Genomic DNA, 27,555 nt, shown 5'->3' with positions numbered 1-27,555 from the left:
TGATTTTCATTTCATTGACTTTTGGAATGAGGCGTTATTTCAAAAATTTTGTCAAAGGTCACGATAACATATTCAAGATCATAGTGACTTGTACAAAAATAGTCATAAACTTGTAAATTATGAAGAGCCCAACTGTTTCTTAGTGGATTCTGATAGAGGAAGACATGCTCTATCAAATGATTTTTATTTCGTTGATTTTTGGAATGATACATTATTTCAAAAACGGGGTCAAAGGTCACAATAACATATTAAAGATTACAGTGACCTACATTTCAGAAAATTTATTTTTGATGTAAGAATTGATTTGAGCATGCAATTCTGTATGTGATAAAAATTGACATGGTTATGACATATTTTTACAAAAAAGGTGGTATTTTACCCTAAAAATGTCAGATTTTAGTGGTTTCTGCCCTGACCACATGGAAAGTCCGGTCGGGCTGAAAATTGGTATGCATTCATTGTTCATTAGGACCTACAAGCACAGCACTTTTTATCAAAATCGGAAGACATGAGGTAAAAAAGTGTGTTGGTCTGACATGGAATGACCCATAGACGAATTGTAAACGTTTGGTGTATTGCTGTGGAACCTCCCATACATCTTTGTTTGAACTCAAAGGAACATTGAATGGGGGATCAGGAGAGAACCCACAGAAACCATAGAAAACCAAACAAAGCAGTTTGAAAGTTCATGGTTGGCAATTTCAAATGTACATTGTCACTCACGAAAATAGTAGTGACAGGGGGTTTAATTTTAAATTCAACAAAACTGTTCAGAAAATATTTTGTCTGAAATTTCCATATTTTAACTTAAAATTCGGTTGTTATTGTTTATTATTATACAAAGATAAGATGTTTGTAATCAATTAGGAGCTTCTGGGGAACTACTCACTGTCTTATATGGAGAAAATCAATCCATAAAACCACAAAAATGGTTATTGTTCATTCGTTTTTACCACAATCGAGTTGATTACTTGCACAAATACCCTGGCACAAATTGAGTTTCACACCGTTACTTTTTGCACTATACTAATATAAACCAAATCGAAACCCCCCCCCAATAATACTCTGGCTGGAAAAGCCAATTATGACGAAAATTCACTTTCAAAATTGCAAAATCAATGGTTCTTAGACCACTTAGACAAAAGATCAACCCGTAGGGGATATGCACCACAGACAACCAATCCAAGACGGTCAGCCCAATTAATATAACAATGCAAACAAACAACAGTTTATCTTACTTTGGTTTTTCTCTTACAGCAGTGCGAATGGCTGCATATCTACTTTCCCAAGTTCTTTGATGGAAAGAAGACTGCAAGATTGATTCTAAATAATTATACGCAAATACGACTCCATCAGTCTTCATCTAATCATCCTACATTGGCTTTCCATCACTCAAAGAATCTCCTTCAAAGTTGTGATCTTGATGTATAAAGCATACCATAAGCAAGCTCCTGGATATATCATGGACATGCTCGAATTAAGATCTCAAAGAAGACATCTTCGTTAGTTTCCTTTTGCTCCTTTTTTGTTGTGCCAATAACTCGCTGTATAATGGCCCAATGTGGAATGAGCTCCCTTACACAGATAAGAAATGCCAGCTCACTCACCTTCATTCAAGAAACTCATTAAAGCCCACCTGTTCCAGATTTTTGCGCTTTATAAATTGATAGATTGATGATTGGTTGATGTACTCTAATAGTTAACGATATTTTTTTGTATTCCAGGTATAGGGATAGCAAGTTTTGTTATAGTAACGCTGCTCAACATCTACTACAACGTGATCCTAGCTTGGTCTCTTTACTACTTGATCATGTCCTTCGCTGCTGTGGTGCCATGGTCCCACTGTAACAATCCATTCAACACAGATCTCTGTAAAGATCCAACTGGGTATGGTGTACAGGGAACTGACCTCTGGAGATGCGATTACATCAATAAGAATGAGACATATCCAACTGATGTTCCGTTAATAACCGACTTGGCAAATGTCACTGATGACCAGCTGAATTGTACAGTGATAGGAGCCACGAACAGAACAAGCTCTGTGACAGAATTCTGGGAGTGAGTTGATAACTGTTGATTTCAATCCCCCCCTAAAAACACCTTAATTTTACAGTCGTGTGTAAATTAAAGGTGTTGTTGCCTTCAATTTAAATTGTCCTTATTTTGAAATAATAAAAATTAGTCCAACTAACGTACATCATAATAGTGTACTTGGCAATGAACTTTGAAAGAAGTTGCCTCCCAAAACCTAACGGTAAAATTCGACATAGGCCTTTTGCAAAGTATACCACACAGTTTGAAGGCTAATTCAAACGCGTTATCGCCATGCAACCTGCTCCTCAAGAACTCCATCGGTCCTACGAATAATTATAGAGTGAGAAATTTATCTTTAATGAAACTCCACGTTAAAGGTAATAATGTCAAAGACCGGTCTAAGCACACTTGCATAAAATAACAAACCTGTACAAATTTGGACTGAAATTGGTCGTCAAAGTTGCGAAAAAATAATGGAAGAAAAAACACCCGAGTCGCAAAAAGTTGTGTGCTTTCAGATGCTTGATTTCGAGCCGAATTCAATTCAAATATTTTAGTGAGAAATATCTCTTTCTCAAAAACTACATTACTTCAGAGGGAGCCAATTCTCACACTGTTTTGTATTGTCAACAGCTCTCCATTGCTCGTTACCAAGTAAATTGTTATGCTAACTATTATTTTCAGTAATGACCAATAGTGTCCAGTGCCTTTAAAGGGTCTATGTACCTTTTCGTATCACAAAACACAAAGTCCACAGATTTACATTAAACTAACCCAATTTGAAGATTATGATAGTAGAAGGCTTCCCTTCAAAGGGTGTAACTTAACACTATACAGTCACGCTTATGCTTTTTTAATTAGCACATCAATGGTTTGAAAATGTTCTTTGGCTCGGTATGATTGGTAATGAGAAGCAATCGTGAATGTTCTTAGGTTATTTTACCAAGCATTTGGATAAACCAGTAGAGTGAGAAAGCATTGTATGCATTTTCATTCCATGAAGTCCATTTTTATAACAAATACATCGCTCTATTTTTTATTTTCAACTCTTACTCAAATTTATTTATACTAATTCATGTACATTTCTAAACAATTATATATCCAGAAATGTTATAAGAAGTAACAATCAATCGAGTTGTACAGTAAAGCAGTTTTTGCATCCCTTTGAAAAATAATTACAAGTATCTTCTAAAAGCCGGGCCTTTCGTGGGATGCCTGAAAGACAGACAAAAAAGGAACACAAACAGGATCAGGAACTAGGAAGAAAAGAATAAACAAATAGTAAGCCATGTGTAAATATCTTTTGTTTGAGTGTTGGCTCTTCATTCTCCTGAAGACGAGCAGAGTATCAGAGTATACTGTTCGAAACGTCGAGACCCAACCGGCTCTTCTCACCAGAACCAACACTCACCCTAAGAGATTTACACACGGTTGTACCCGCAAGTTTACTATTTATTTATATATTTTTTCTATTTCTCCACACCATGCAAAGCTTCGAGCAACACTTAGAAACAAGAACATACACTGACTAGGTTATATATAGTCTCTGTCTGTATTTTTGTTCCAATTGTTTTAAGAGGCTTTAATTTTCTGTAATTTAGACGTAAGATCTTACAGATTCATCTATCAACTGGGCTGGAAGACATCGGTGGATTTAACTGGCAGTTGACGCTGTGTTTACTGCTAGCTTGGGCCTTGGTGTATTTATGTGTCTTCAAAGGAGTCAAAAGCTCAGGGAAGGTCGGTTATTATTACGTCATGCAGAACAAAATTATTCCATACTTAGTTTGTAATAGATATTATTATAAATTGAATAATGACTTTGTTCACTGCACACATTAAACGGATGTACAAATTCAAATATACTTGTATAATGAAACAGATGTTAATTCTGTTGTTTAGGCCTATGCTACGTGAAAACAATACAGGAATCGGCAAAATTGATGCGGAACTTTTTCTTGTTATAGACCATGTGACCTTTGTTTACAATAAGTGTGACCTTGTACATTCTTTGGCTAGTCTGGCAGGCAAGATACTGTACTGGTAATATGGGAAAGTTTACATTTTGTGTCATAGTTTCCACATAAATCCAAGAGTTATGAAAGTAAAAGCTGCACAAGTTTTGAAATGTGCCCCTTTTCATCATACCAAAAGTTGATAAGAATTGGACAGTGCAATCTCCATAAAATATAATATTTTATGTTTTTTTCCATTGTGCTGTGTACAAATCGTGCCTGCAGGAAGTCCAGGCTTGGTGGCTCTTTTGTAAACATGTGATGTCACAGGTCACATGGTCTATATAGTCCCCCAGACCTGCGGTTTATTTCTGAAATAACACAACACAATTTTAATTGAAAGTAAACAAATGGAAAACTTACACAAACTCCCACAGAAAATAAGATGGGACAAGTTGCCATTAATTTTTTTATGACGACCTCCATTTAAATTATAAATATTCATGAACTTGCGTGAAAACAAGATCGTTAATGGTATTGCTAGGGAAATCACCGAGGCTGATTGTTAATAAGCATTATTGTTACATATTAAAGTGGAAAAAAAATCGGCTTAGCCATGTTGACTTCATTTGCTGGAAAAATTGCTTTTCATAAAATTTAAAAAAACATAAAAAAAACATAATTGAGTAAATTTGTTTTATTTTACGATTGAACGAAGACAAATGAACCCCAAAACAAATGACAGAGAACAGTCAAGTTTCCATTTTGCTTTATTACTTGATAAAACTCGCACCTCTCGGGGTTCTCTGAAACTTTTGTGTGATCTCTGGTTATACGGCCTTAGGTTCTTATCGTCAAAATAGGCCACGTGACTACCAATAAGGCTTTAGCTCAACGGACTTAATTTCATAGTTTAGGAGAACGACTGTAATCATGAGAATCAAACCAAAGTCTGACAGACATTATTGCCCAAATCACAAAGGGGACGGGAAAACACTTCATCAAGAAAACGTCATTTTTTTCAACTTAGAACAAGTAAGTTTAAAGGTAATTCAAAATGTCTGTTTTCTGCTCAAAAACATAATGAGGGTGCGTTTAGGAGATCTCTTTACTTTGACGGAAAACTCACTGTATTTGACCATTTGTATTTATTTTGTATTCCAGGTAGTATATTTCACTGCAACATTCCCGTATATTTTCATCACCATTCTCTTCGTGCGAGCTATAACCCTTGAGAACGCCGTGGAAGGATTGAAGTTCTACGTGGAACCCAATGCCACCAGGTTATTGGACGGCAAGGTATTGTAAATAAAGCTCACATAGTTTGAGCAAAACTTCAACATCGTTTTATCCCCGCTTCACTATCCTAATTACTGCAAGGTGCGGAAACATAGCACGGGAATAAGGCGCAATACACTTCGGCCTAAAGGGTTTGGTGTCCACAGATTTACATCAAACTAACACAGTTTGAAGTCAATGATGGTAGAAAGCTTACCTTAAAATATGCCTTACTGAAGAGGTGTTGTTAGTAATGAGTTAAACAAGTCACGAAAATTATTTTATCATATATTTTCGTGACATTGTTTTACCATTTTCGCAAAAATTACAGCACCTCAGCTCAGCAATTGATATTTTTAACTTGGATATTTTAAGGGAAGCTTTCTACTGCCATTATCTTAAAACCGTAGGTTTAATGAAAATCTGTGGACATTGTGTTTGTGTTACAAAAAGTACCCACATCATCTAAAGGAACGTTGCAGAATGTGTACGAAAAAAGGTGAATATAACAGATTTACATCAAACTTACACGGTCTAATGATGATGATAGTAGAAAACATCCCTTGACATATTTCTGTCTGAAATGTCATATTTGATGCGAAACAAATAATCTAATTTTGCGTTTTAAGTTTATCGGTCAGTGAGCGTTAGGCCTACTCATTTTTCGTTTGCTTCAATGTCATTCAAAATGTGTAAACAAGTTTTCACTATTTTCCCGTGACCCAGATGGCTGATTGATCTCAAACTTCTACAGGTGTGTCAGTTTATGTATATGGTGGTTTACATTTAGTGCTAACTACCAATTCTGTAATATTCCTAACATCCCACAGCCATTGGCGCACTTTCAAAAGCTTTTACTTGTGTACTAGCGGGATGCCGCGCTTCGCGCGGCACCCCGCTAGGATATAAAAATCCTTTACACAAATATTTCGAAATGTGGGTGAGAGTGTTATACGCCTCTCTCAATATTTATGCATGGCGTCATAATTCTAACCCAAAATGAAGCTATTTCGCACGTCCACCACTACTTGCAGTGGCTGTACCCACCTCGTTTTGGGTTAGACAACGTACCTTATGCATCTAGAAACTATAAGGCTCCCCCGTGATCCTTATAGGGGTCTAATATGTTGGGCCTCCCTAACGTTACACGTTTTTCAAATCAGCGTTGATAGGTGAAACTGACCGTTAGCCAGCAATAACTAAAGTTTCTTTTGTACTACACTACCAAAACTTTCTCCACACACTCAATATTCATTCATAATGCTTGCATTTCCTTTTTACAAAACATCGTCAAAAATGACATTTTTACGTCCCACGATACATAGCGTTGCTACAGCACTATAAGTAAAGCGAGTTTTTGGAACATGCTGTGTGCCACAAATCTAATTTATCTACTGTTTTTTTTTCGGGGGGGGGGGGGCGGGGGTGGTAAGAGCGTAGGCCTCTTTTTAGTTTATTCTCATCTGAATTGGTCTTGTAAACTTTCTGGTCAATAGGCTGCATGTATAACGGGAGCACTTAACGTGAACGTCAAAAAAGTGTTTTGCAGGCAGAGATGCCAAGTCCAGAGGCTAGCTATATGTGAGATTTTTCAAAGCTCAACCCCATCCCCCCGGAAAAAAAATTGCCAGTTTAAGAAGGCCTTTTTAAATCGCCGCCCAACTTTTTTTTTTATTTATTTTTTTTATTTTTTTATAAATAAATAAAACAATGTGAAATTTAATTGTGGACAAAAAGTGTTTCAAAATGCATCAAAAGCCTCCTCAGAATAATTAAAACTCACTTGAGGTACACAGGAGATGTTGATGGTTAATGTGGAGGTTCGATTGTGTCAGATTATATCCTTCCAAACTTGAAAAAAATAGACTAAAAATGATGTCCAAAATCAATCGCTCACTTCTTCTGCCTGTTGTGTCTTCGCTAGTGGAGCGCATTTCAACGAATTTGCTAAAAGAATCGGAACAAACTTGTGCGCAATAAGCGTTTTGCGCTCTGCCGAATTTGAGCTGAACCTACTGGATGAGCAAACGCGTGCGCAATCTGCAATTTTGCGCTCTGTTTGTACAAATTTTGTACAAAAAATGTCGTTAATTTTTTTTCCCGATCTCGCCCCAATAATGGTTGATGTGCGTGTGAGCGTGAGACAGAGCCCAAATGCGTGAGTCTCACGCCTAATGCGTGAGACTTGGCAGGTCTGGTTTTGTTTTATTGTCACTTTGGGCTTATTGCATCTCGCGAAATTTGAACGACAAACGACACAATTTCTGACCGCGTTCATGTTCACGCTGCTCTAGGAACAAACCTCCATACATCCCATATCTCTGGAACCCTATATCGTACAAACTAAATAAAAACGATAAACTCGTCCCCACTCCTTAATTTTCTCTAACTTATATCACTTTCAGAAAGCATGTCAAGTCATGTTTAGGGTTTGTTACGTCCAGTTTGGGTCAATAGACAAACTCCTAAAAATGTACCCCATTCAGCCGCACGAGGTCTCTTTTGTTAATATTATCTCCATCAGTAACCAACCCGACGGGCCGATGACTAAATTAATCTTCATAATGGATTTGGCAAAATGTACATTCTGAGACCTGACCGACACACTGCTCTAACCAATTTTGTGAATGGACTTATTCAAAAGGAAACTTAATGTCGTTTTGCTTAACAACTTTGACCAAATGCAAAGCAAAGTTCTTTTTTTTACAGCTTCAAAACAGCCTTTGACGTGTGTGTATAAGTTTCACCATAGAGTAAGGAATGGTTTCACAATTCTACCGCCATGGTTAAACTCTGAAACTGCAACATTATACCTCCATGAACAGACCGTATTCTAAAACGGTATTCATGTACCCATTTGAGTTTACTGGCAAAAGGTCCAAGGTCGCCACCCACTGTCAACCTAAAGTGGTCCCACGGCGACCTTCTTCACCAAGCAACAGGTGGCCTGTCTCAAACCAGACAACACACCGCTCACAATACACTGACCAGAATGGCTCTTTGTGTAAGGCCCCCCACCCCCAAAATGTTATTAATTGTAAAGTTCCCTTAGACACCTTCCAACCTATAGCCGGCCCTACCCAATGTTTCCAAATTATTAAGCTTCCGTTTGATCCCATCCTTGTTCATCATGATAATTCTCATGCCGTTTGGAAGTGAATGCTTTTTTATAAATATTCTCCATTTAATCTTTTCAACAAATGAGTCACCCGCAGAAGGATTTCTAGGAAGTCTGATAACAACGTCGACCAGTGGTTGACACATGGTCACCTGCGAAACATCAATCTACGGTACTTAATCCATTCAATGCAAATTCGGTCAAATTCGTGAGATTGGTTTCGGATTTGTCCTGGCACACAGCCTTTTCGACCCTTTCGACCCTGCGCGGCAATGAATGAACCAATCCGGAGAACCATGCTTAGTACAACACGAAAGTAACCTGACCAAAAAGGGCGGATCGAATGGCGGGTGGGCGTTCAAGGGGCAATGAATGAACCAATCCGGAGCACCATCTGCGAAACACTGTCCAATGAGTCGCCTGTCAGAAAGATTTCTAGGAAGTCTGGTAACAACATCGACCAGTGGTTGACGCACGGTCGCCGCCCAAACTTCCTCCAATCACATGACTTGTAAGTGCGAGTTTGGATCCGGGTTTTGCAGACTTGCAACCCGACGTCTGAAACCACACAAACGTATTGAATTCCACACAAACAACCGTGTTGGATTCCACAAGGATGCCATACCACTGGACCTTCTAATTTTCAATCCAAGATGGCGCAGGTTACGCTTTTAATAGTATAGATTATGAATCTTTTAAAAGATTATTTCTTTGCCCGAGTGATACCGAACTGCTATATAGACCTTGAAGGTCTCGTTCCTATTCAAACATATCTGGGGTCAACTGCAATGTAGGAGGTTTTTGCTTCACACTCTGAAGCAATGTAGTGTAATGACACCCAACCTACTTTATTTCATTGTCCATTGTCTGCTTCTTGTACGCTCAACTACCCATGGTATTTGTTATCCTTGCCCTGGATATTTATAAAAAGGTAGACGTACTTTAGAAGTCCCAAAAAATGCCCTGCTAGTCTCGCATGCAAAAATTCGAACGTTTTTCCGGCACCGCTTTGGTCCCAATTTGCTTTGGTTCCCAACTCGTAAAGGAAACAAATTCGCGCACTTTAACGGGTTCCAATGTTTGACTATGCACGAGAGTTGCACAGTCTTGATACTCATGATTTGATGTCCTTATAGGGTGCACCGAGCATCCAAATTTAGTATTTCGTAAAAAGATGTTCCCTACATGCGAATTTGTAGAAGCCATTAAAGAACAAGTTAGTGTTAAATTTTCTGGGTTTGAGGACTCCTTGGGAGGGGTGACTTCTGCGGCCAAACCAGCCATGCGTTGGAAAAAAAGGTATAACAAAATTGTTTAGAAAGTGTGCCAGACTTACATGTTTAATTGCGGCTATATATTATAGCGAGGTTTAGCTGCACGATACGCGAGCAAAAACGCGAACGTGAACGTCAACAAATTGTGTCATTTATAGGTGACGTCACCACTTCGGGTTTATTTCACGTTCACGTATGACGTCTGCACATACGTACCTGACGTGAGAAATGATAGTTTCACGTATGCTTAAAACGTGAGATTGTTACAACAATTTAATTTGACGTTCACGCCCACGTTTTTGCTCAGTCGTAACTTGCAGCTAAACCTCCCTGTTGTGACTCCATGTAATTGAATGAAATGAAGACTCTATAGACACTATTGGTAATTGTCAAAGACCAGTCTTTTCACTTGGTGTATCTCAACAATGCATAAAATAACAAACCTGTGAATATTTGAGCTCAATTGGTCATCGAAGTTGCAAGTAATGAAAGAAAGAACACCCTTGTCATACGAAGTTGTGTGCTTTCAGATGCTTGATTTCGTGACCTTAAATTCTTATTTTGAGATCTCGAAATCAAATTCGTGGAAAATTACTTTTGTTCTCGAAAAATACGTTACTCAGAGGGAGCCGTTTCTCACAATGTTTTATACTATCAACCTCTCCCCATCACTAGTTACCAAGTAAGGTTTTATGCTAATAATTATTTTGAGTAATTACCAATAGTGTCAACTGCCTTTAGGAACCGGTCAGTCTCATAAATGGAGGAACTATAGGTAAAAGAGGAGTCGGATGGATCTAACGTTTTTCTTGGCCCTAATCAATTTGATTTGGTACGTTCTTTCTGGCAGGTGTGGCTTGATGCTGCTACCCAGATCTTCTTTTCCTACTCTCTGGGGCTTGGTAACATGGCTGCATTAGGTAGCTACAATGCATACAATCACAACTTCTTCAGGTAAGTTGAATGGCTGATTTTGGAGGCCATGTTCGCACTATTCTTAGCTACTGTATGTGCCTATGCAGCTCTGTGAAACTTGGTCCTGCACGCAGAAAGCATCTCATCACATGATTATAATGACACTTGTACTATACTGAAATAACTGGTTTTGAATCTTCTGTTAGGGATGGCATCATATTTGCAGTGGTAAACAGCGGCACGAGTCTGTACTCAGGTGTAGTGATATTCGCAGTGCTTGGATTCATGGCTGGACAGCAGGGTGTACCGGTGGCGGACGTAGTAGAATCAGGTATAAGTGTGTGCAAACTAAAATAGACACTTTCATCAATAATAATGAGAAGAGTGGTGGGTCAAAATCTCCAGCAAGTCTTGAATAGCACAAAGCATAGGCTTTCATACCCCTTATTGTTAGAGATTGAAAAAAAAAAAAACTCGTTTGTCTGCCATACCACTTTGCAAAGAGCCATGTAGACAACTCTTTGAGAGTGGAAGACGGGTACTTTCAAGTGATTTAGAGTGAACTTCGTTCCAATTTCACTCATAAAGAGTGACGACACAGATTTTCACTCAGCTCAACAGAGCGAAGCTGCCACCATTCAGACGAGAGAGCGAAATTTGCACTCTTTTGTAGGTACACATGCCACTATTAAACAATCATTCTTCACTATCTATAAACATACATACTACAAAAAAAAAAACAAGCAAGCAAGCAAGCAAGCAAGCAAGCAAGCAAGCAAGCAAGCAAGCAAGCAAGCAAGCAAGCAAGCAAGCAAGCAAGCAAGCAAGCAAGCAAGCAAGCAAGCAAGCAAGCAAGCAAGCAAGCAAGCAAGTAAGCAAGCAAGCAAACAAACAAACAAACAAACATAATTTCGACGAAAGCCTACCTGTTGTTTACTCTGGGTTTTTTTTTGAATTTCATTTTTGTTTTAATAATAATTTTCTAATTGAAATATGACCAAATTGCCCTTAATATAAACCTAGACTGCTTGGTGGTTGATTGATTGAGCCATTGACTCACACTCAACCACTACTTTTAAATGCATTTTATGAGCCAAATTCTTGAAAAGGCATTAAATCTTACCTACCAACTAAGGTAATACCACACGTTTTATGTGAGTTTATTTGCAACTGTTACATCTAACGTGACTTCTTATGCATGCCCAGATATTGTTAAGAACTGTTTGATTCGTTTAGTTACCCACTACCCTTATAAGATGCTTTTTTTTTTTAGAGACGTGGTAGCACCCCTAATACTTCATGTTATACTTGTCTGTTTGTAGGTCCTGGTCTTGCTTTCATAGCCTACCCAGAAGCCGTTGTCCAAATGCCAATCACTCCACTCTGGGCCATCTTGTTCTTCGTCATGCTTCTACTGCTCGGTATCGACAGTGAGGTACGACTTTCATAAGATATGAAATTATATATAGATTTAGTAATTACTAGTTTTTGTATAGTGCATTTTACATTAATGCTTTACTCTTATAGTGTCCCGTCATTGGGCCAATATTACAATCATGTAATCTTTCTCATGGCGCTCCCAAAGCTTTTTCATTCACAAACACCCTAGCAGTTAGCCATGTAGGCCTATACCCCTATAGGTAAAGGGAAATTATTATTGTGTCTTGCTCAACGACATACGCTTCCTGATCGGGATTCGAGACCCTCGCGCTCTCTGCTCGGCCATAACACTATATCATACTGACAACCAAGACATTGTCGATTTTGCAGGAGATTCTGCGTACAAATTAAGTTCTGATAGCTCCCTCTAAATCGACCTACTTTAGCCCATGTTAATTTCCCATTCGCCCCTTGCATGGTCAGCCATTTCCGTTTAGAGCCTCGAATTGGGGTGTACAGTAGCTACGTTATATTTTAACTTTGTGTGATTGTCACGGTAATGCCACGATACTTTCATCCGAACAGGTACTCAATGTTAGTATAAACATGAAGCATGACGTCTAGGCACGTACATGACGGAGCCATGTGAATGGCACACAGATGACGTTGTCTATCTTGCGTGCAATTAGTGAACGTCCTCATTTTGCGTGCACTTAATTTGTCCTGTGTGCTCTCCCCTGAAAAATGAAAACAGTATTATCTTTTGAAATCACAAAATCCCTTTTCCCATACGGGCATTGCTGTACAGGCAGCGTAGAGACAGCCAACGTCACTGTTAAAAGAAAAAGTAATCTTGGCCCAAGGCGCAAGTGCTCGATATAGTGAATACGCTCAGTTGTAAATTGCTATGATTTTAACCAACTTGACTGGCGAGCTTGAGCACTTGCGTCTTGGGCCAAGACTAGGGAAAGGAACACTTCAGTTCAAACAGTCACATTGTTTTTAATAAAGGTGTCATCGCTTCCTCCATGATGTAAAACTTGAAGTGTGAAGTGTTTTGTCTCCTTTGAGATTACATGGGATCGGTTGCTTACAAAACTTACTCGTATTAAACCTGCATTGTTGAACGATATAATAAGGACCCTAAGTTGTAATGTTGTTCATGTTAATTTATTTGTTTTATTTTTGTAAATAGTTTGTAGGCGTTGAAGGAATGATAACTGCCATTATTGACTTCTTCCCTTCGATGCAAAAAGGCAACAAACGCCCTTTATTCGTCTTAGGCATTTGTACTATGCTGTTCCTGGCAGGTCTCCCAATGACGTGTCATGTAAGTTATTTATTTGTAAAATTTCGTCTTGATTAAAGGCACTGGGCACCATTGGTAACTGTCAAAGACCAGTTTTCTCATTTTTTGTATCTCAACAAATGCACAAAATAACAAACACCCTTGTCACGCGAAGGTGTGTGCTTTCGGATGCTCGATTTCGGGATCTCAAAATCTAATTCTGAGGTCTCGACATCAAATTCAAATATTTTAGTGGAAACAAATTCTTTCTCGAAAAAAACTACGTTATTTCAGGGGATCTGTTTCTCACAGTGTGTTATACTATCAACAGCTCTCCATTACTTGTTACCAAGTTAGTTTTTACGCTAACAATTATTTTCATGAGTTACCATAGTGTCCACATTTAATTCACAGTATACCTTTCAGGGAGAGGCCATTTTCAAACAGGAACAAGTTGACATCTTGCTTGCACAACGTATACATTTGCCTGGTAAAGTCCACCTCTGTATAGAACAAAGTACACTTAATTGAGGCGGCATTTTCCCTGGTGTTTCTGGCATGGTTTGTTGAAGATTGCGTCACAGTACCTTGTAATACCTTGTAATTATACTTGATTCAAGTCCCATTCTGGTGCGAGAGGACGGTCCCCATATCCGCCGTCAAAATGTAGCTATTGCGGCGCGGCACAAGTTTGGGGAGTTTTCTGATGTACGGCGATGGGACTGAAAATAAAATGACTCTCACGGGATTGGGACTTGAGTCAAGTCTAGGTCCTATTGGTCTCATATTTATAACTCTGCATACTATATACATGTTATAAAAACTTTGCAAATATCAGCGCCATGAGCGTCGACCTGTGAAGGATACCGAAATTTTAATGTTCACCATTATTAGTATCATTGTTGGCAATCAATAAGCTGTATAGGTGCGAGGCTGCGGCATACCTTCACCAGTTTAAATTTCAATACTGCACGCCGTTCATGATTTACTCTCTGACCATCTTTGACAGCAGAGACCTACCCATTGCATAATGGTGAGAAGTTTACTTCTCTGTTTCAATATTAATGCCAATACTCAATGCAGTCTCATGACGATGACTAGAGTAAGCTAGTCGAAACGTTGAGACAAATTTAAGCACTCAGCGGTAGTGCTAACAACCCTGTTGGCTGAAGTAGTAGTCCCAGCCAATTTTCTATACCTTCCATCCGGGTTGTAGTTAAAATCAGGACAGTTCTTTTCAGACCTGAGAAGTCCCCTGATCATTCCGATAAATCTACTCCGCAGTAATAGAATAAAGAAAGACACTTCTCTAAGAACAAACTCTATCTGGCAAGTAGAGACACACATAGTGTTACCGCAAATACATAATGCCAATACTGTCCTGATAACATGTTCACCTGAATTTGACAACTATGCAAGAACAACGCCAGCATGAACAAATACGGAGCTCTAATTTGTTTAATTTCACCGGAATTTAACTGTATTAAGATGGTTGGACATAATGTATTTTCCTAAAAGTAATAACATTATTTATGAACGAGCATGAACAGATTCGAATAGATTTAAATGATGTTTGTTTATTTTTATAGGGCGGTATGTACGTCTTCCAACTATTTGATAACTATGCTGCAAGTGGTTTTGCGTTATTATGGGTGGCTTTTTTTGAAGCTACTGTCATTGGATGGGTGTACGGTAAGTTTTTATTATGTTGATACAAGACAACTGTTTAAACAAAGCCCTTTTACAAGGAGCTTCTCAAAAAGGCTTATCGAATTAAAACTCCGGCTTTGTTTGGATTGGGTTGAAGTAAGGGAGAAGCAAAACGGCCACACAATAACGTACGATCAGGGTTCAAAGTCATATGTCATGATCTTTTCTATATTACAAACTCAACCATATCATTTAATACTGGAGTCACCTGTATTGCCCATTGCACAACGTGGGCCGCACCTCAGAACAATGCGCGTCTGTAGTGTATATAGTCAGTAAGGAATTCACAATGACGCAGAGAAGTTAGTTAACAGTATGCTATCATGTTCACCTCATGTTTGTAAAACAACTGCACCATCCAAGATGGCGTGACCCCAAACAACCTTAACACTAGAGGGCGCACTTGTATTTAACCAAGCTCACAACAGCGTCCACCACTTCCCGCCATTTTGGGAGTCAATTAATTGGTGCACATTTTGACTCCCACACAATGGAGCACAATACAGGCGCGTGTACATTGTGCATGATGCACGATGCACGATGCACGATCCACATTGTGCACGATGTGGGTTCAAAGTGAAGAATGCTCGTCAAAATTCAATTAACGCCTTGTTTCAAGACTAGGTTTGAACTTAAGAAGATAATAAACTTGAATGAGACTGCATATAGCAAATACACGTATTCAATTATTTAATCCTGTGACACTTCTTTCACCTTTCAGGGGCTGAAAACTTATACCGTGATTTTGAGGACATGTTGGGCTGGCGTCCCAATCCTTATCTGAAAATATGCTGGATGGTCGTGACGCCTGTCTTCACACTGGTATGTACGGGTTATATTTTTCAAAGAAAAGTTAGTTGTTTTTCTCTTTAGTGGGCGGTTGATAAATAATTCGTAATCAATATATTTGGTATGCGGTAACACCATGTTTGTATCTACTTGCTAGGTAGAGTTTGTTCTTTATAGAACTGTCTACTACCGCGGATTATTCAATTCTCTTATGCCATGTTTTTTAATTATTGTAGTTTGGGTGTTCATTGTTACTTGTTACCTTTTTGTAATGCTCTTGTATGGTATATTTTTTGTTTTAATTTCAAGTTTAAGATATAACATTCACGTGTTAAAGTTTACATTTTTAAGAACGTAATAATTCATATGTGTGCAATTCAGTTTTTACTGCCAGTCATTGTTTTTAATAAACCATTATTGAATTGAATTGCATTGAATCGAATGGAATTGAATTGAATTCAACTGGGTGCGGTCTTGCTGTTTTTGACTTCAAAAAGGCCTATTGCAAATGACTATTGAACTGTTTCTCTTGAGGGTTTGTACTTAAAGACACCGGACACTGTTGGTAATTGTCAAAGACCAGTCTTTTCACTTGGTGTATCCCAACATATGCACAAAATAACAAACCTGTGAAAAATTGGACTCAATTGGTCGTCGAAGTTCATCATCATCATCATTCTCTTGATCCATCAAAGGGGACGTAGAGCCGCCCAATCAACGCGCTCTGCTGCGGATTGGCACAGCTGCCCAGCCCGGGACTCGAAGTCTGCTTCCAGTTGGCCCACCCAGGTGCTGCGAGGTCGGCCTCTTGGCCTCTAATTCCAGGCTGGGCAAGGGCAGGATCCTCCCCGTGCTTCCACGCTCAGCTTGAGGGCCACATGGGCAGGTGCTTCCACGCTCAGCTTGAGGGCCACATGGGCAGGTGTATCTTCTGGGAGCCGTCTGACATGGGCAAAGAGGGAATGACGTCTCCGGGAGATAGTCACGCGAATATCCTCAATGCCGGTGGTCTCTGAGATTGTTGCATTAGTGATGAAATCAGACCACCGGACGCCGAGAATGCGTCGTTGACACCTGAGGCTGAAGGCTTGGAGCCTTCGTGTGTCGTCTGCTCGGAGTGTCCATGTTCCCGAGCCATAGAGTAGGACGGGGGGGGGGGACACAGGTCGTAATTACCCTCAGCTTGGTTGTGAGCTTTGGGGCGTTTGTTCCTCCAGACGCGATCTAATTGGCAATTGACAATGGATGTCACAGCCGAGATACCTGAACTTGTGTGTAATTTCGACAGAGTTACCCTCAACGGTGACTGAGGCGGGATGTGGGCCGAGGCTGGTACAGCTCTGGATCTTGGTTTTGACCCATGATGTGTGCGTCCCCATCATCCGAGCTTCTTCCCAAACTATTAATCCAAAGTCTGCCTGACAGCGATTTAGGATCCAGTCGATGGCGCACCAGAATAAAGCAAGGACAAGGATGCAGTCCTGGGGAACACCGGAGGTGGTAGAGAAGGGGTTGGCAACGTCACTTCCGATACGAACAGTGGATGCACTGCCGGCTTGCAAAACCTGGATCAACTCAAGCAGTATCGGTGGGACACCGGTCGCTTTCAGGGCCTTCCAAAGAGCATCACGATCCACCGAGTCGAACGCTGCATTGATGTCAACGTAGAGAGGTCTCTCAAATTCATGGTGGAGTTCTGACAGAAGTCGGAGAGCAAGCACGGCATCCAGAGTAGACCGGCCCCTTGTAAAACCGGACTGGTTGGGTCGTCGGTGACGGGCAAATAGGGGTTCTAAGCGGGAGAGCAGAACATGGCTAAACACCTTTCCAGGGACAGACAGCAAAGTTATAGGTCTGTAACTGCTGCACTGGTTTTGATGACTCTTTCCTCTGTACAGGGAGATGATGATGCCATCCCTCCGAACAGCAGGAACCCTGCCAGAAGACCATATGTTTTGAAAGAGCTTGTGGAGGGCAGCACTGATTGAGGTTTCTGCACATTTGAGCAGCTCAGAGGAAATGCCGCCAGGTCCTGCAGCACGCCCGTTGTTTAACTTCCTGATATTACGACGCACTTCAGCCAAGGTGGGAGCGTCAGATGAGACGTCTGTGGCAGGAGGTGTGCCTGAAGCCTGTGCTGTAAGGTCTTGGCAGGGCGTAGCTGAGGGATGGTTGAGCATGGTGATGTAGTGCTCCCGCCAGCGGGCAAGAGTCTCCTCGACCGACTTGCAGGGAGTGCCATACGGTTTTGTAACTGAGGAGGTGCTTTGTCCCTGTCGTGGGGGGGGGGGGGGGCCGCGCATGCACTTGATGGCGACGTGCGTCACGCTTCTGGTCAAGTACGTCCAGAGTACTTGGAGTCAGCCAGGGACGTCGCTGGGGTCTGCGATTGCCGATGGATTCTGAAGCGGCGGAACGGATTGATGAGCGGATGGTGGACCAAGCGGACTCTGGGTCTTGCTCAAGAGCCCCTGACCGATATGTTGTACTTGGCTGCGATGCTGGTGTTGCATGTTAGTGAGCTGGCGGTTGGTTTTTGTGGTTTGCGGTAGACCTGAATTTTGATCACGCCAACAACTAGTCGGTGGTCTGTGTTTAGCTGGAGCCTGCCCCACTGTAGACCCTGTAGGAGCTGAAGAGAGAGGAATCTCTTGCTAACATGTGGTCGATCTCCTTCCTGGTGCGACCGTCAGTGGATAGCCACGTCAGACGGTAGATTTCTCTTCGTCTGAAGAAGGAGCCGACAATATTGACAGGTTGGCGAGGGAGCACGTGTTGAGGTGGCGTGCCGAGTTATCTTTTGGCTGTCCAGAACCAACGTTTCCAACAACACGCTCGTAACCTGCACTAACTTTTCCGCTTACAGCATTCAGGTCTCCAATGACAAGTAGTTGGCCATGGGGTGGAGTAGATTGGCTGCAGAGGCGAAGTTGCGAGATAATAATGAAAAAAAAACCTTGTCACACAAGGTTGTGTGCTTTCAGATGCTTGATTTCGGGACCTCAACATCTAATTCTGAGGTCTCGAAATCAAATTCAAATATAATTTTTAGTGGCAAACTCAGAAACTACGTTACTTCAGAGGGAGCGTTTCTCGAACTTTGTTTTATACTATCAACAGCTCTCCATTGCTTGTTACCAAGAAAGTTTTTATGATAACAGTTATTTTGAGTAATTACCCAATTCAAACAATCCTGTACTCCGCCGTCAAGAAAATAATAGAAACAGAGATTGGATGCCTACATTAGTAGAATAAAATACAAAAATTTAATATAGGTTTTGGTTTTGATTTGCTCATTTCAGGGTATTTGCATCTTCAGCTTAGTGAGTTATCGGCCATTAGAATTTGGCGATTACTCGTACACAGAGGTTGGTCAGGCCATTGGCTGGCTCATGGCTCTAGCATCAATGGTTCAAATTCCATTCTTTGTTGTGTATCAGATGATTATGGCACAAGGAAGCCTAAAAGAGGTAAGACAACTAAATTATCAGTAACTGCGACAAAAACTATATTTAAAAAGACACAAATAGAAATAATTAAATCAAGAAATTAATAATAAAATGAATGAATGATAAAACAAAAACAACACACATCACAGACACCCCTAACAAACACCCTAACAAAACATTCTAGTCGCGGAGTTTCAATTTTGTTTCAACAACAATAAGAACATTTTGTGTTTATTTGATACAAAGGTTATAAATAAATTTATTTAAGAAAAGAACAAAGTTGGATAAGACTCATGCACACCCTACTTTTTGATCGTGTTCATTCTTATTATGTTGAAGGCAGGTAGGTAACTTACCCAAAAGCAACATTTTCCCACCAGAAAGAATCTCATACGGAGTGAATTTGGCTGCGGAGGAGTGTTATTTGACACCAGCTAACCATGTATTTATCCTTTGTGTTCTTCATCACAGCGTTGGGTTTTACTTACAACTCCTAAACGGACACCACGCAGTGACAAGTTACCCATTCAGGTGTTGCAACCTAGCGCCCCTATTGGAATAAACAATGTGAATATGGAGTTGCCATCTTACGATGATGTCAAAATGTAAGACGTCCCTGTACAATACAGTATTGTAGCCAGCAGGGCAGATTTTAATCGAAATAAAGATGAATTCTATTTTCAGTTAATAACATTATTTTATACACACATTTTTTGTAGTTTTATCCTAGTTATTTTGAAAACAAACTCATAATTTTGTTCAATTACTACAATGCCTATGCTAATTTTTGATATTGGTTTATTGGTTAATTGATTTGATTTATTCAATGTGGTTTTTGTCGACGGGAAAACTAAGTGATGAATTCGCGGTTACATGAATTTCTTTATAGGCAGCTTTGGTAACCGGCCGATTGGCTTCTTTTGATTATTATAACACCCCTTGCAAGTATTCTGCCTGCTCATTGGTTTAGAGCGCGTCACATGACATGTCTTAGTTTTGCTAGACGACGGCCGTGTGATATTGCGTCGGTTTGCCATGCGCTAGTCCGAAGACTAGCACACGGCGTGCAGTACCCAGACGTCCGTTGCGTGTACGAGGATGATATATTAATAGTCTGTAACCATTTCGGATTGCATGACACTACATGCAGCACAGTAAAAGTTTTTGCAATCTGTATTCGCGTCGTCCGTGAGTGTAGCATTCAGGTCTGTAACTTAATAATAATAGTACAGTATTCAGAAATGTTTGGGGTGTTATAAAACAAATATTGACTGCTTTTATTCGTGCAATGGTTAAAACTATGACTCCCTTGGTGATCCCCGTTGCGTTCTAATTTCCCTCGGTTTCGCCTCGGGAAAATAGAACGCTCCGGGGATCACCTCGGGAATCATAGTTTTAACCATAACACTCGAAGCAATCAATATTTGTATATTAGCACATGAAGTTCACACATGGACCATTTATATGCGTATGTTTGGTACACCAAGTGAGGATGCTGGTCTTAGACAATTACCAAAAGTATACCCTGCCTTTAAATTACTAATTTTGATTTGTTTACGTCGAGGCTGAAGCTTTCTACATGTATAGGGTCTTCGTTTTCACTCAGGTTGAGTCGTTGTATCTGAATAAGTCTTAAGTTTTGTTCAAACAATTATAGTTACCTATCTTTCTACATTTTTAAAAGCATTTTTACTAGTTGTCAAATCTTTAGTTTAAGTTTTTTTTTGACTCTTTAGGTTGTGAAATTTAAGTTATCTCTTTATTAAACTTTATTACCGCAGTACTTAAAGGAGCATTACAGAGTTGGTATAAAAAAACTCGTCTTAGATCACATATTTATATCAAAATTACACGGTTTAATGATGATGATAGTAGAAAACATCCCTTGAAATATATCTTTCTGAAATGTAGTATTTTATAAGAAAATATATATAATATCTCAAAAACGCTACCACCTTTTGGAAGGAAGTGTTTACGGGTTTATTTGATTGTAAACACTACAGTTATACAGGATTCATTTATATAGGATTAAAACTGAGCGGTTCAAAAAATTAAGGTACACATTGCCTTTAAATGCACTGGACACTATTGGTAACTACTCAAAATAAATGTTAGCATAAAAACTTACTTGGTAAGCAATGGAGGGGTGTTGATAGTATACAACATTGTAACGGCTCCCTCTGAAGTAGCGTAGTTTTTGAGGAAGAAATACTAATTTCTCACTAATATATTTAAATTGAATTCGAGACCTCAGCTGAGGTCTCGAAATCAAGCATCTGAAAGCCCACAACTTGTGCGACAAGGGTGTTTTTTCTTCCAGGTATATTCTCTCGCAACTTCGACAACCAGTTGAGTTCAAATTTTCACAGGTTTGTTATTGTATGCATATGTTGAGATACACGAAGTGAGAAGGCTGGTCTTTGACAATTACCAATATTGTCCAGTGTCTTTAGAAGCACGGTTTTCGATCAGAATAAAAAGTGTTCATCACCAACCTGTGTAAAAGTCATCTGTCCTGTAATTATTGTTGTTGAAATAATAATTTTCAGTTTGACATCAACAAAATGGCATCGGTTGTTTGAATAAGTTTGTGGACGACGTCTGTGATTGTGATTATACATTGAGGTAGCAGCATAACGTGAGCATAGAAATCATTAGGGCGTTACTTTTTATTATAACACACCTCTTACTTGTTCTGTATTCTGGTTGGCTGAAACACGGTCACGTGGGGTGAACTACCTATATGGAATAGTGCCCACCAGGCAATAGTCTTTCAAAAATGGCGCCCTCTTTTGACGTGAACCGTAAACAGCAACTACAAAACTTCCTTTCATTTCCAGATTTCTGTTATTTCACATTTAACACCGAGGCTTGTTATAAAACAAATAATTATTGACTAGCATAATTGGTAACTAGTGCACGTCTATGGGGTGCTGGATTTTCCAGTGAATCGGCGAGCACGGTATGCGAATCGGCGAGCACGGTATGCGAATCCAATACGGCGTGGGGTCCGGGGCCCGCTTAAAGGCCCCGGAAGTTTTTCGGTCCTAGATGCTCTGTCGTGCATTCTGAGCCATAAATTGCCACTTAAATGTATTTTTTGGAGGATGGATATTATCGGAAATGTAAAAAATAATAACCCCTAAATGCATTTTATTTAACACAAACACAAAGGAAATACAGCACTATATAAAATTCTACAAAAGTTGATATTTTAAAAACGGCATTGACAGCTATGTTCCGACAACCAGGGGGCGTCAATCCGTCTTTAAAGATAGGGGGGGGCATAATATTTACGGCGTTGGGTCCGGGGCCCGCTTTAGGGCCCCGGGAATTTTTTTAGGCCGTAGATGCTCTCTGGTGCATTCTAGGGAGTCTGAGGGGTGATGTGCCCCCCTCTCAGATGTTGGAATTTAATGCCTATATTTCAAGGTACGATGCACCAATTTTTGCTATCATTGTTATTGTACTTAAAAACAATTATTGATTCGCAACATCCATATTGTTTCTGCATTATAATGCTCAGACGGCATTTCATCCCTATCATCAACAGCAACGTTAAAGACAAGAAAGTTTAGGGGTAGGGGTGTGGGATGGTGAGTGTGGTTACATCTATTGAAGATGGAGCCTGCTATAAAGCGGAACGCGAAGCCTTGAACGGCCTGGGGTCCGGGCCGGTTTAAGGGCTCGGAAAATTTTTGCATTCTAGATGCTTTGTAGTGCAATCTTAGGCCAATAAGTAAAGTAAACAAAAGTAATTTTTTTAGCTGAAATAATAATTGTTTAAAGTTTAAATTGCTTTTTTGTTAACCTGTTATCTGGAATAAGTTGAAGAGGACTGCAGCTGGCTAAGGAATAGGGGATACCCAAAGTCTCACAGGACAATAGTTATATTAAACAGATCGATGTTTCTTCCACCTAGGGCTTCAATGGGACACCACACTTTCTTGTGATATTATTGATAAATAATGATAAGAATATAGAATCGCAGGATTTAGGCTATAAAGAAAAAATCGTGTAAACATGACAGTAACGGAGGTCGGCCGCTCACGACTTATCTTGGCCGTCGAGTTGTCCGAAAGTTCGAGCTGTCTGAAAAGTCGAGTTGTCCGAGCGGACGAGTTGTTTGACGGACGAGTTGTCTGACATTTGTACTAAGAACCGGCGTCAGTGCACGGACTTCACAACATCGCGATCGACATACACACAGCTAGACGTCTCCCTCCCTCCTCACGCGTGGCATTGTACATGTATAGCGTGTTTTTAAAAACAGTTATATCCAGTTCTTGCTGTGCATGGGTTTAGCGTAGCGGCGCCGGCTAAACAGTGGGAGTTAAAAATTGATTTGTTACAAATTTTTCACTCAGGGATTTTTGTGGTGAGTTAAAAATAGTTATTTTGTTAGAGCCATTAACGTTCCAAAAGTAGGGGTGCTATAGCATATTCCAGCACCCCCTTCATTTTGCTAGGGGTGCTGCAGCACCCACAGCACCCCCGCTCTCGCGGGCCTGCTATTGCATCAACGTGGGCTTTTGAATAAATTAATATAACTGAATATGTAGCTTTACCTTGAGAATAATAATAATTATTTAACGTTCTTATTGTGAATCCACGGCAAGTTGCGTAATGTACCAAAATTCCGGTCGGCTGTCCCAAGATGCATTGGTGTTAATGTTTGGGGAAGTTGGTGTTTGATTGTAGCTCATGTCAGGGCCTCAACCAGAACAATACCCCAGTAGCCTACATTACACCTTTAGTTCCCTTGAGTGGAGCATTGAATGAGAAGGAACGACAATAATTAATATTGTATTGTCTTGAAAGATTACAAGTGTCACACGAAGACAAACATTTGAATATATACAAATATAAAACATAACCCGCATTTTATTCAGTGAGAGGTAAAAAATTAGGCAGAAAGCCCCAAGACAGAACCCCCTGTGAGATTCTGACCCTGACCGTTGTGCGGGTTGGGAGAGGGGCAGCATTCCATGTGACAACGGCTCCGCTGTCCCAGGGATCGAAGTCTGTCCATCGGAGATTCTGCCGGTAGACTAATTAAATATTCAAACCGAGATAACGCATGAAAAACAACACCAAACACCTCAGATAAAACCTCACATTAATTAAGCTTATTAACGCATGGGGTGCGGATTGACAGAGGAAGTTCGAACTCCTTCTGTGGTCCTTTTCTCAATGATGACACACATAAACTACCGCCCCCTCCATCTAATAGATGAAATGGTTCATTCCCGGTTGAGCGGTCTCAGTTGTCCGGTGTTCTAAAAGCTGCGGATTACAGAATACGGCAGAATTCTTCTATTCATACCTGCGCACGGCAAGCAAAAGTGGTCGATTTCAGTGCCGGGCTGAGTCGACTGTTTTGCTCTAGCTCGTAGCTGTCATGGCGGCGTCCACAAGTAAATCGTGTGACGAACGAATGGAGCGTCTACGAGAGTATTGTGAAAAAGCAAAGTACCACATAATCGAGTAGGTTTGAGGAGCGGGAATTACAGAGAAGGTTCTTCTGAAAGCCAGATCAGGGTTGTGCCTTGCCAGGCGAAAAGCACTCGTACGATAACAAAAAAAGGTTTCGGAGATTTATTCGCGGCGGCAGTAGAGCACGGGAGACTCATGCCCGCAACGACAGCATGCTGAAATCCCGGCTACGTCATCCGGAAAGCTTGGCTCGTCGGAGACCGTGACTACAGAGTGCCGAAATGCCCGGTAACGTCACCCGGAACTTTGAGCACACCGGACATCAGGAGATCCCCCGTACGGCAAACTGTATACCAACTATCTTGTGATAGCGCCCTCTTCACCCTTCAGTTTGTGTTAACTTCCCAGTTTTTTTAAAGTTTTTTTTAGAGGTGTGGGGGGGGGGGGGAAGGGGACACACAAACATGCCCCCTGCCCCCCTCCCCCCCCTCCCCGATCGACACCCATGCTGTGAAAGAGAAACGCTACCACGGTGAGAGAGAAACGCATAACGACACAATGGGCTTCCGTAGTCATGCACACCACTGTATTTAACAAGGATAGTTCGCTCTCGGCGCGAACTTCGATCTAGGGTAGGCCTACATTCAAATGAAGATCTAAAACAACGTTTGCTAAAAAGCGACACAGATCGCGCCAAAACCATGTCCCAAGTCGACGTGGATGAAGTTGATGAAACGCCGCGAGCAATGAATGATGATGGCAAGGAAGTCGTTTCGGCTGGTTTCACTCAGAAAAGGGCGGGAGATTTGCGGGAGAAATGGAGTAATAAGTTGGATTTCTCACTCGCGCTGATTGGGTTCTCCGTCGGCCTTGGCAATGTGTGGAGGTTTCCGCAAACTTATTAATTTCTTACCTTTTTTCAAAATCTAACAGAAATGGCTGTTTACAAACTGCTTTCAACCAAAACTACATAGTGTCATCATCATCATTCTCTTGATCCATCAAGGGGGACGTAGAGCCGCCCAACCAATGCGCTCTGCTGCGGATTGACACATCTGCCCAGCCCGGGACTCGAAGTCTTCTTCCAGTTGGCCAACCCAGGTGCTGCGAGATCGGCCTCTTGGCCTCTTCCAGGTTGGGCAGGGGCAGGATCCTCCTCGTGCTTCGACGCTCAGCCTGAGGGCCACATGAGCAGGTGTATCTTCTGGGAGCCGTCTGACATGGCCAAAGAGGGAATGACGTCTCCGGTAGATAGTCACTAAGATATCCTCGATGCCGGTGGTCTCCTAGATTGTTGCGTTAGTGATGAAATCAGACCACCGGACACCGAGAATGCGACGTTGACACCTGAGGCTGAAGGCTTGGAGCTTTCGTGTGTCATCAGCTAGGAGTGTCTATGTTCCTGAGCCGTTGAGTAGGATGGGGAGGACACAGGTCGTAAATACCCTCAGCTTGGTTGTGAGCTTGAGGCGTTTGTTCCTCCAGACACAATCTAGTTGGCCAAAGGTGGATGAGGCAAGCCCAAGGCGTCTGAGAATGTCGGGGGAGGAGTAGCCTGAGGAATGGATGTCACAGCCGAGATACCTGAACTTCTGTGTAAATTCGACAGAGTAACCCTCAACGGTGACTGAGGCGGGATTTGGGCCGAGGCTGGTACAGTTCTGGATCTTGGTTTTGACCCATGACGTGTGCATCCCCATCATCCAAGCTTCTTCCTCGAATCTTTGGAGTGAGACAGGCCACTGGGCGGGCTCTCCTAGGAATAGAGCAGCGTCATCAGCATAGTCCAGGTCTGTGAAGGATGTGTCCCGACCATTATTCCGAAGTCTGCCTGACAGCGGTTTAAGATCCAGTCGATGCGCAGCAGAATAAAGTTTGGGCAAGGATGCAGCCCTAAGGGACACCGGAGGTGGTGGAGAAGGGGTTGGAAACGTCACTTCCGATACGTACAGTGGATGCACTGCCCACGTGCAGGTCCTGAATCAACTGTAGCAGTAATGGTGGGACACCGGTCGCTTTCAGGGCCTTCCAAAAAGCATCACGATCCACCGAGTCGAACGCTGCCTTGATGTCATCCAGAGTAGACCGGCCCCTTGTAAAACCAGACTGGTTGGGTCGTCGGTAACGGGCAAATAGGGGTTCTAAGCGGGAGAGCAGAACATGGCTAAACACCTTTCCAGGGACAGACAGCAAAGTTATAGGTCTGTAACTGCTGCACTGGTTTCGATGACTCTTTCCTTTGTACAGGGAGATGATTATGCCATCCCTCCATTCAGCAGGAACCCTGCCAGAAGACCATATGTTTTGAAATAGCTTGTGGAGGGCAGCACTGATTGGGGTTTCTGCACATTTGAGCAGCTCAGGGGAAATGCCGTCAGGTCCTGCAGCACGCCCATTGTTTAACTTCCTGGTAGCACGACGCACTTCAGCCAAGGTTGGAGCGTCAGATGAGACGTCTGTGGCAGGAGGTGTGCCTGAAGCCTGTGCTGTAAGGTCTTGGCAGGGCGTAGCTGAGGGGTGGTTGAGCATGGTGATGTAGTGCTCCCCCACCCGAGTGTGCCGGTGCAAATCTGAACCCCGTCAATGTTTTACTTTGGCGGTAATCGACGATTTTTGGACAAATTATGACGTCACTTTTGCACCAAAAAGTTGTAATTCCCAAGGTTTTACGAATTTAGCATGACTCCACACAGGAAAGTTGTTCAGGATGCTCAACTTGGTCGATTTGCACCGTCAAAACGCGATTTCCAGAGTTGACTATTAAAAAAAAACAAGATGGCCGCTCTTCCCTTTTCCCTGCCCGGGGAATAAACGTTTTAATTTTCGAGCTCCCGAAAAGCCGAATTAGCGTGACTCCTTCTTGCGGATACCCAACCCGAGTGTGCCGGTGCAAATTTGAACCACGCCAATGTTTTACTCTGGCGGTAAT

At 41.3% G+C, this 27,555-nt stretch overlaps 2 protein-coding genes across 2 annotated transcripts in view; one reads left to right on the top strand and one right to left on the bottom strand.

The window, feature by feature from the left end:
- Positions 1-21,749, top strand: part of LOC139944297 (sodium- and chloride-dependent GABA transporter 2-like) — a 32,289-nt gene extending 10,540 nt beyond the window's left edge. The window contains exons 3-13 of the mRNA XM_071941288.1: positions 1,725-2,058; positions 3,636-3,774; positions 5,154-5,288; positions 10,510-10,613; positions 10,781-10,905; positions 11,897-12,009; positions 13,150-13,284; positions 14,832-14,934; positions 15,674-15,774; positions 19,044-19,211; positions 19,662-21,749. Coding sequence (XP_071797389.1) covers positions 1,725-2,058; positions 3,636-3,774; positions 5,154-5,288; positions 10,510-10,613; positions 10,781-10,905; positions 11,897-12,009; positions 13,150-13,284; positions 14,832-14,934; positions 15,674-15,774; positions 19,044-19,211; positions 19,662-19,799 — 1,595 coding nt within the window. The 3' untranslated portion in view covers positions 19,800-21,749. The remainder of the gene's footprint in view (positions 1-1,724; positions 2,059-3,635; positions 3,775-5,153; positions 5,289-10,509; positions 10,614-10,780; positions 10,906-11,896; positions 12,010-13,149; positions 13,285-14,831; positions 14,935-15,673; positions 15,775-19,043; positions 19,212-19,661) is intronic.
- A 3,878-nt stretch (positions 21,750-25,627) lies between these two features.
- On the bottom strand, positions 25,628-27,155 carry LOC139942187 (uncharacterized). Its single transcript, XM_071938958.1, has 3 exons — positions 26,564-27,155; positions 26,072-26,457; positions 25,628-25,912 (listed from the first exon to the last, which is right to left on the bottom strand). Exons 1-3 carry the CDS (start codon positions 27,153-27,155, stop codon positions 25,628-25,630), a joined length of 1,263 nt encoding a protein of 420 aa, XP_071795059.1.
- Between the last annotated feature and the right edge of the window lie 400 nt (positions 27,156-27,555).

This window comes from Asterias amurensis, chromosome 1 (genome assembly GCF_032118995.1).
Source record: "Asterias amurensis chromosome 1, ASM3211899v1".
Taxonomy (NCBI): Eukaryota; Metazoa; Echinodermata; class Asteroidea; order Forcipulatida; family Asteriidae; genus Asterias; species Asterias amurensis.
This window is presented reverse-complemented; position numbering and strand designations above follow the sequence as displayed.

What these genes read in the sequence shown, in the direction of transcription:
- LOC139942187 (XM_071938958.1), bottom strand. Translation starts at nt 27,155, where the DNA reads ATGCTCAACCACCCCTCAGCTACGCCCTGCCAAGACCTTACAGCACAG. An exon ending in ATCCACTGTACGTATCGGAA is followed by an intron (nt 26,458 to 26,563) that starts GTGACGTTTCCA and finishes AACCGCTGTCAG; the next exon opens with GCAGACTTCGGAATAATGGT. An exon ending in AGCTCACAACCAAGCTGAGG is followed by an intron (nt 25,913 to 26,071) that starts GTATTTACGACC and finishes GCAACAATCTAG; the next exon opens with GAGACCACCGGCATCGAGGA.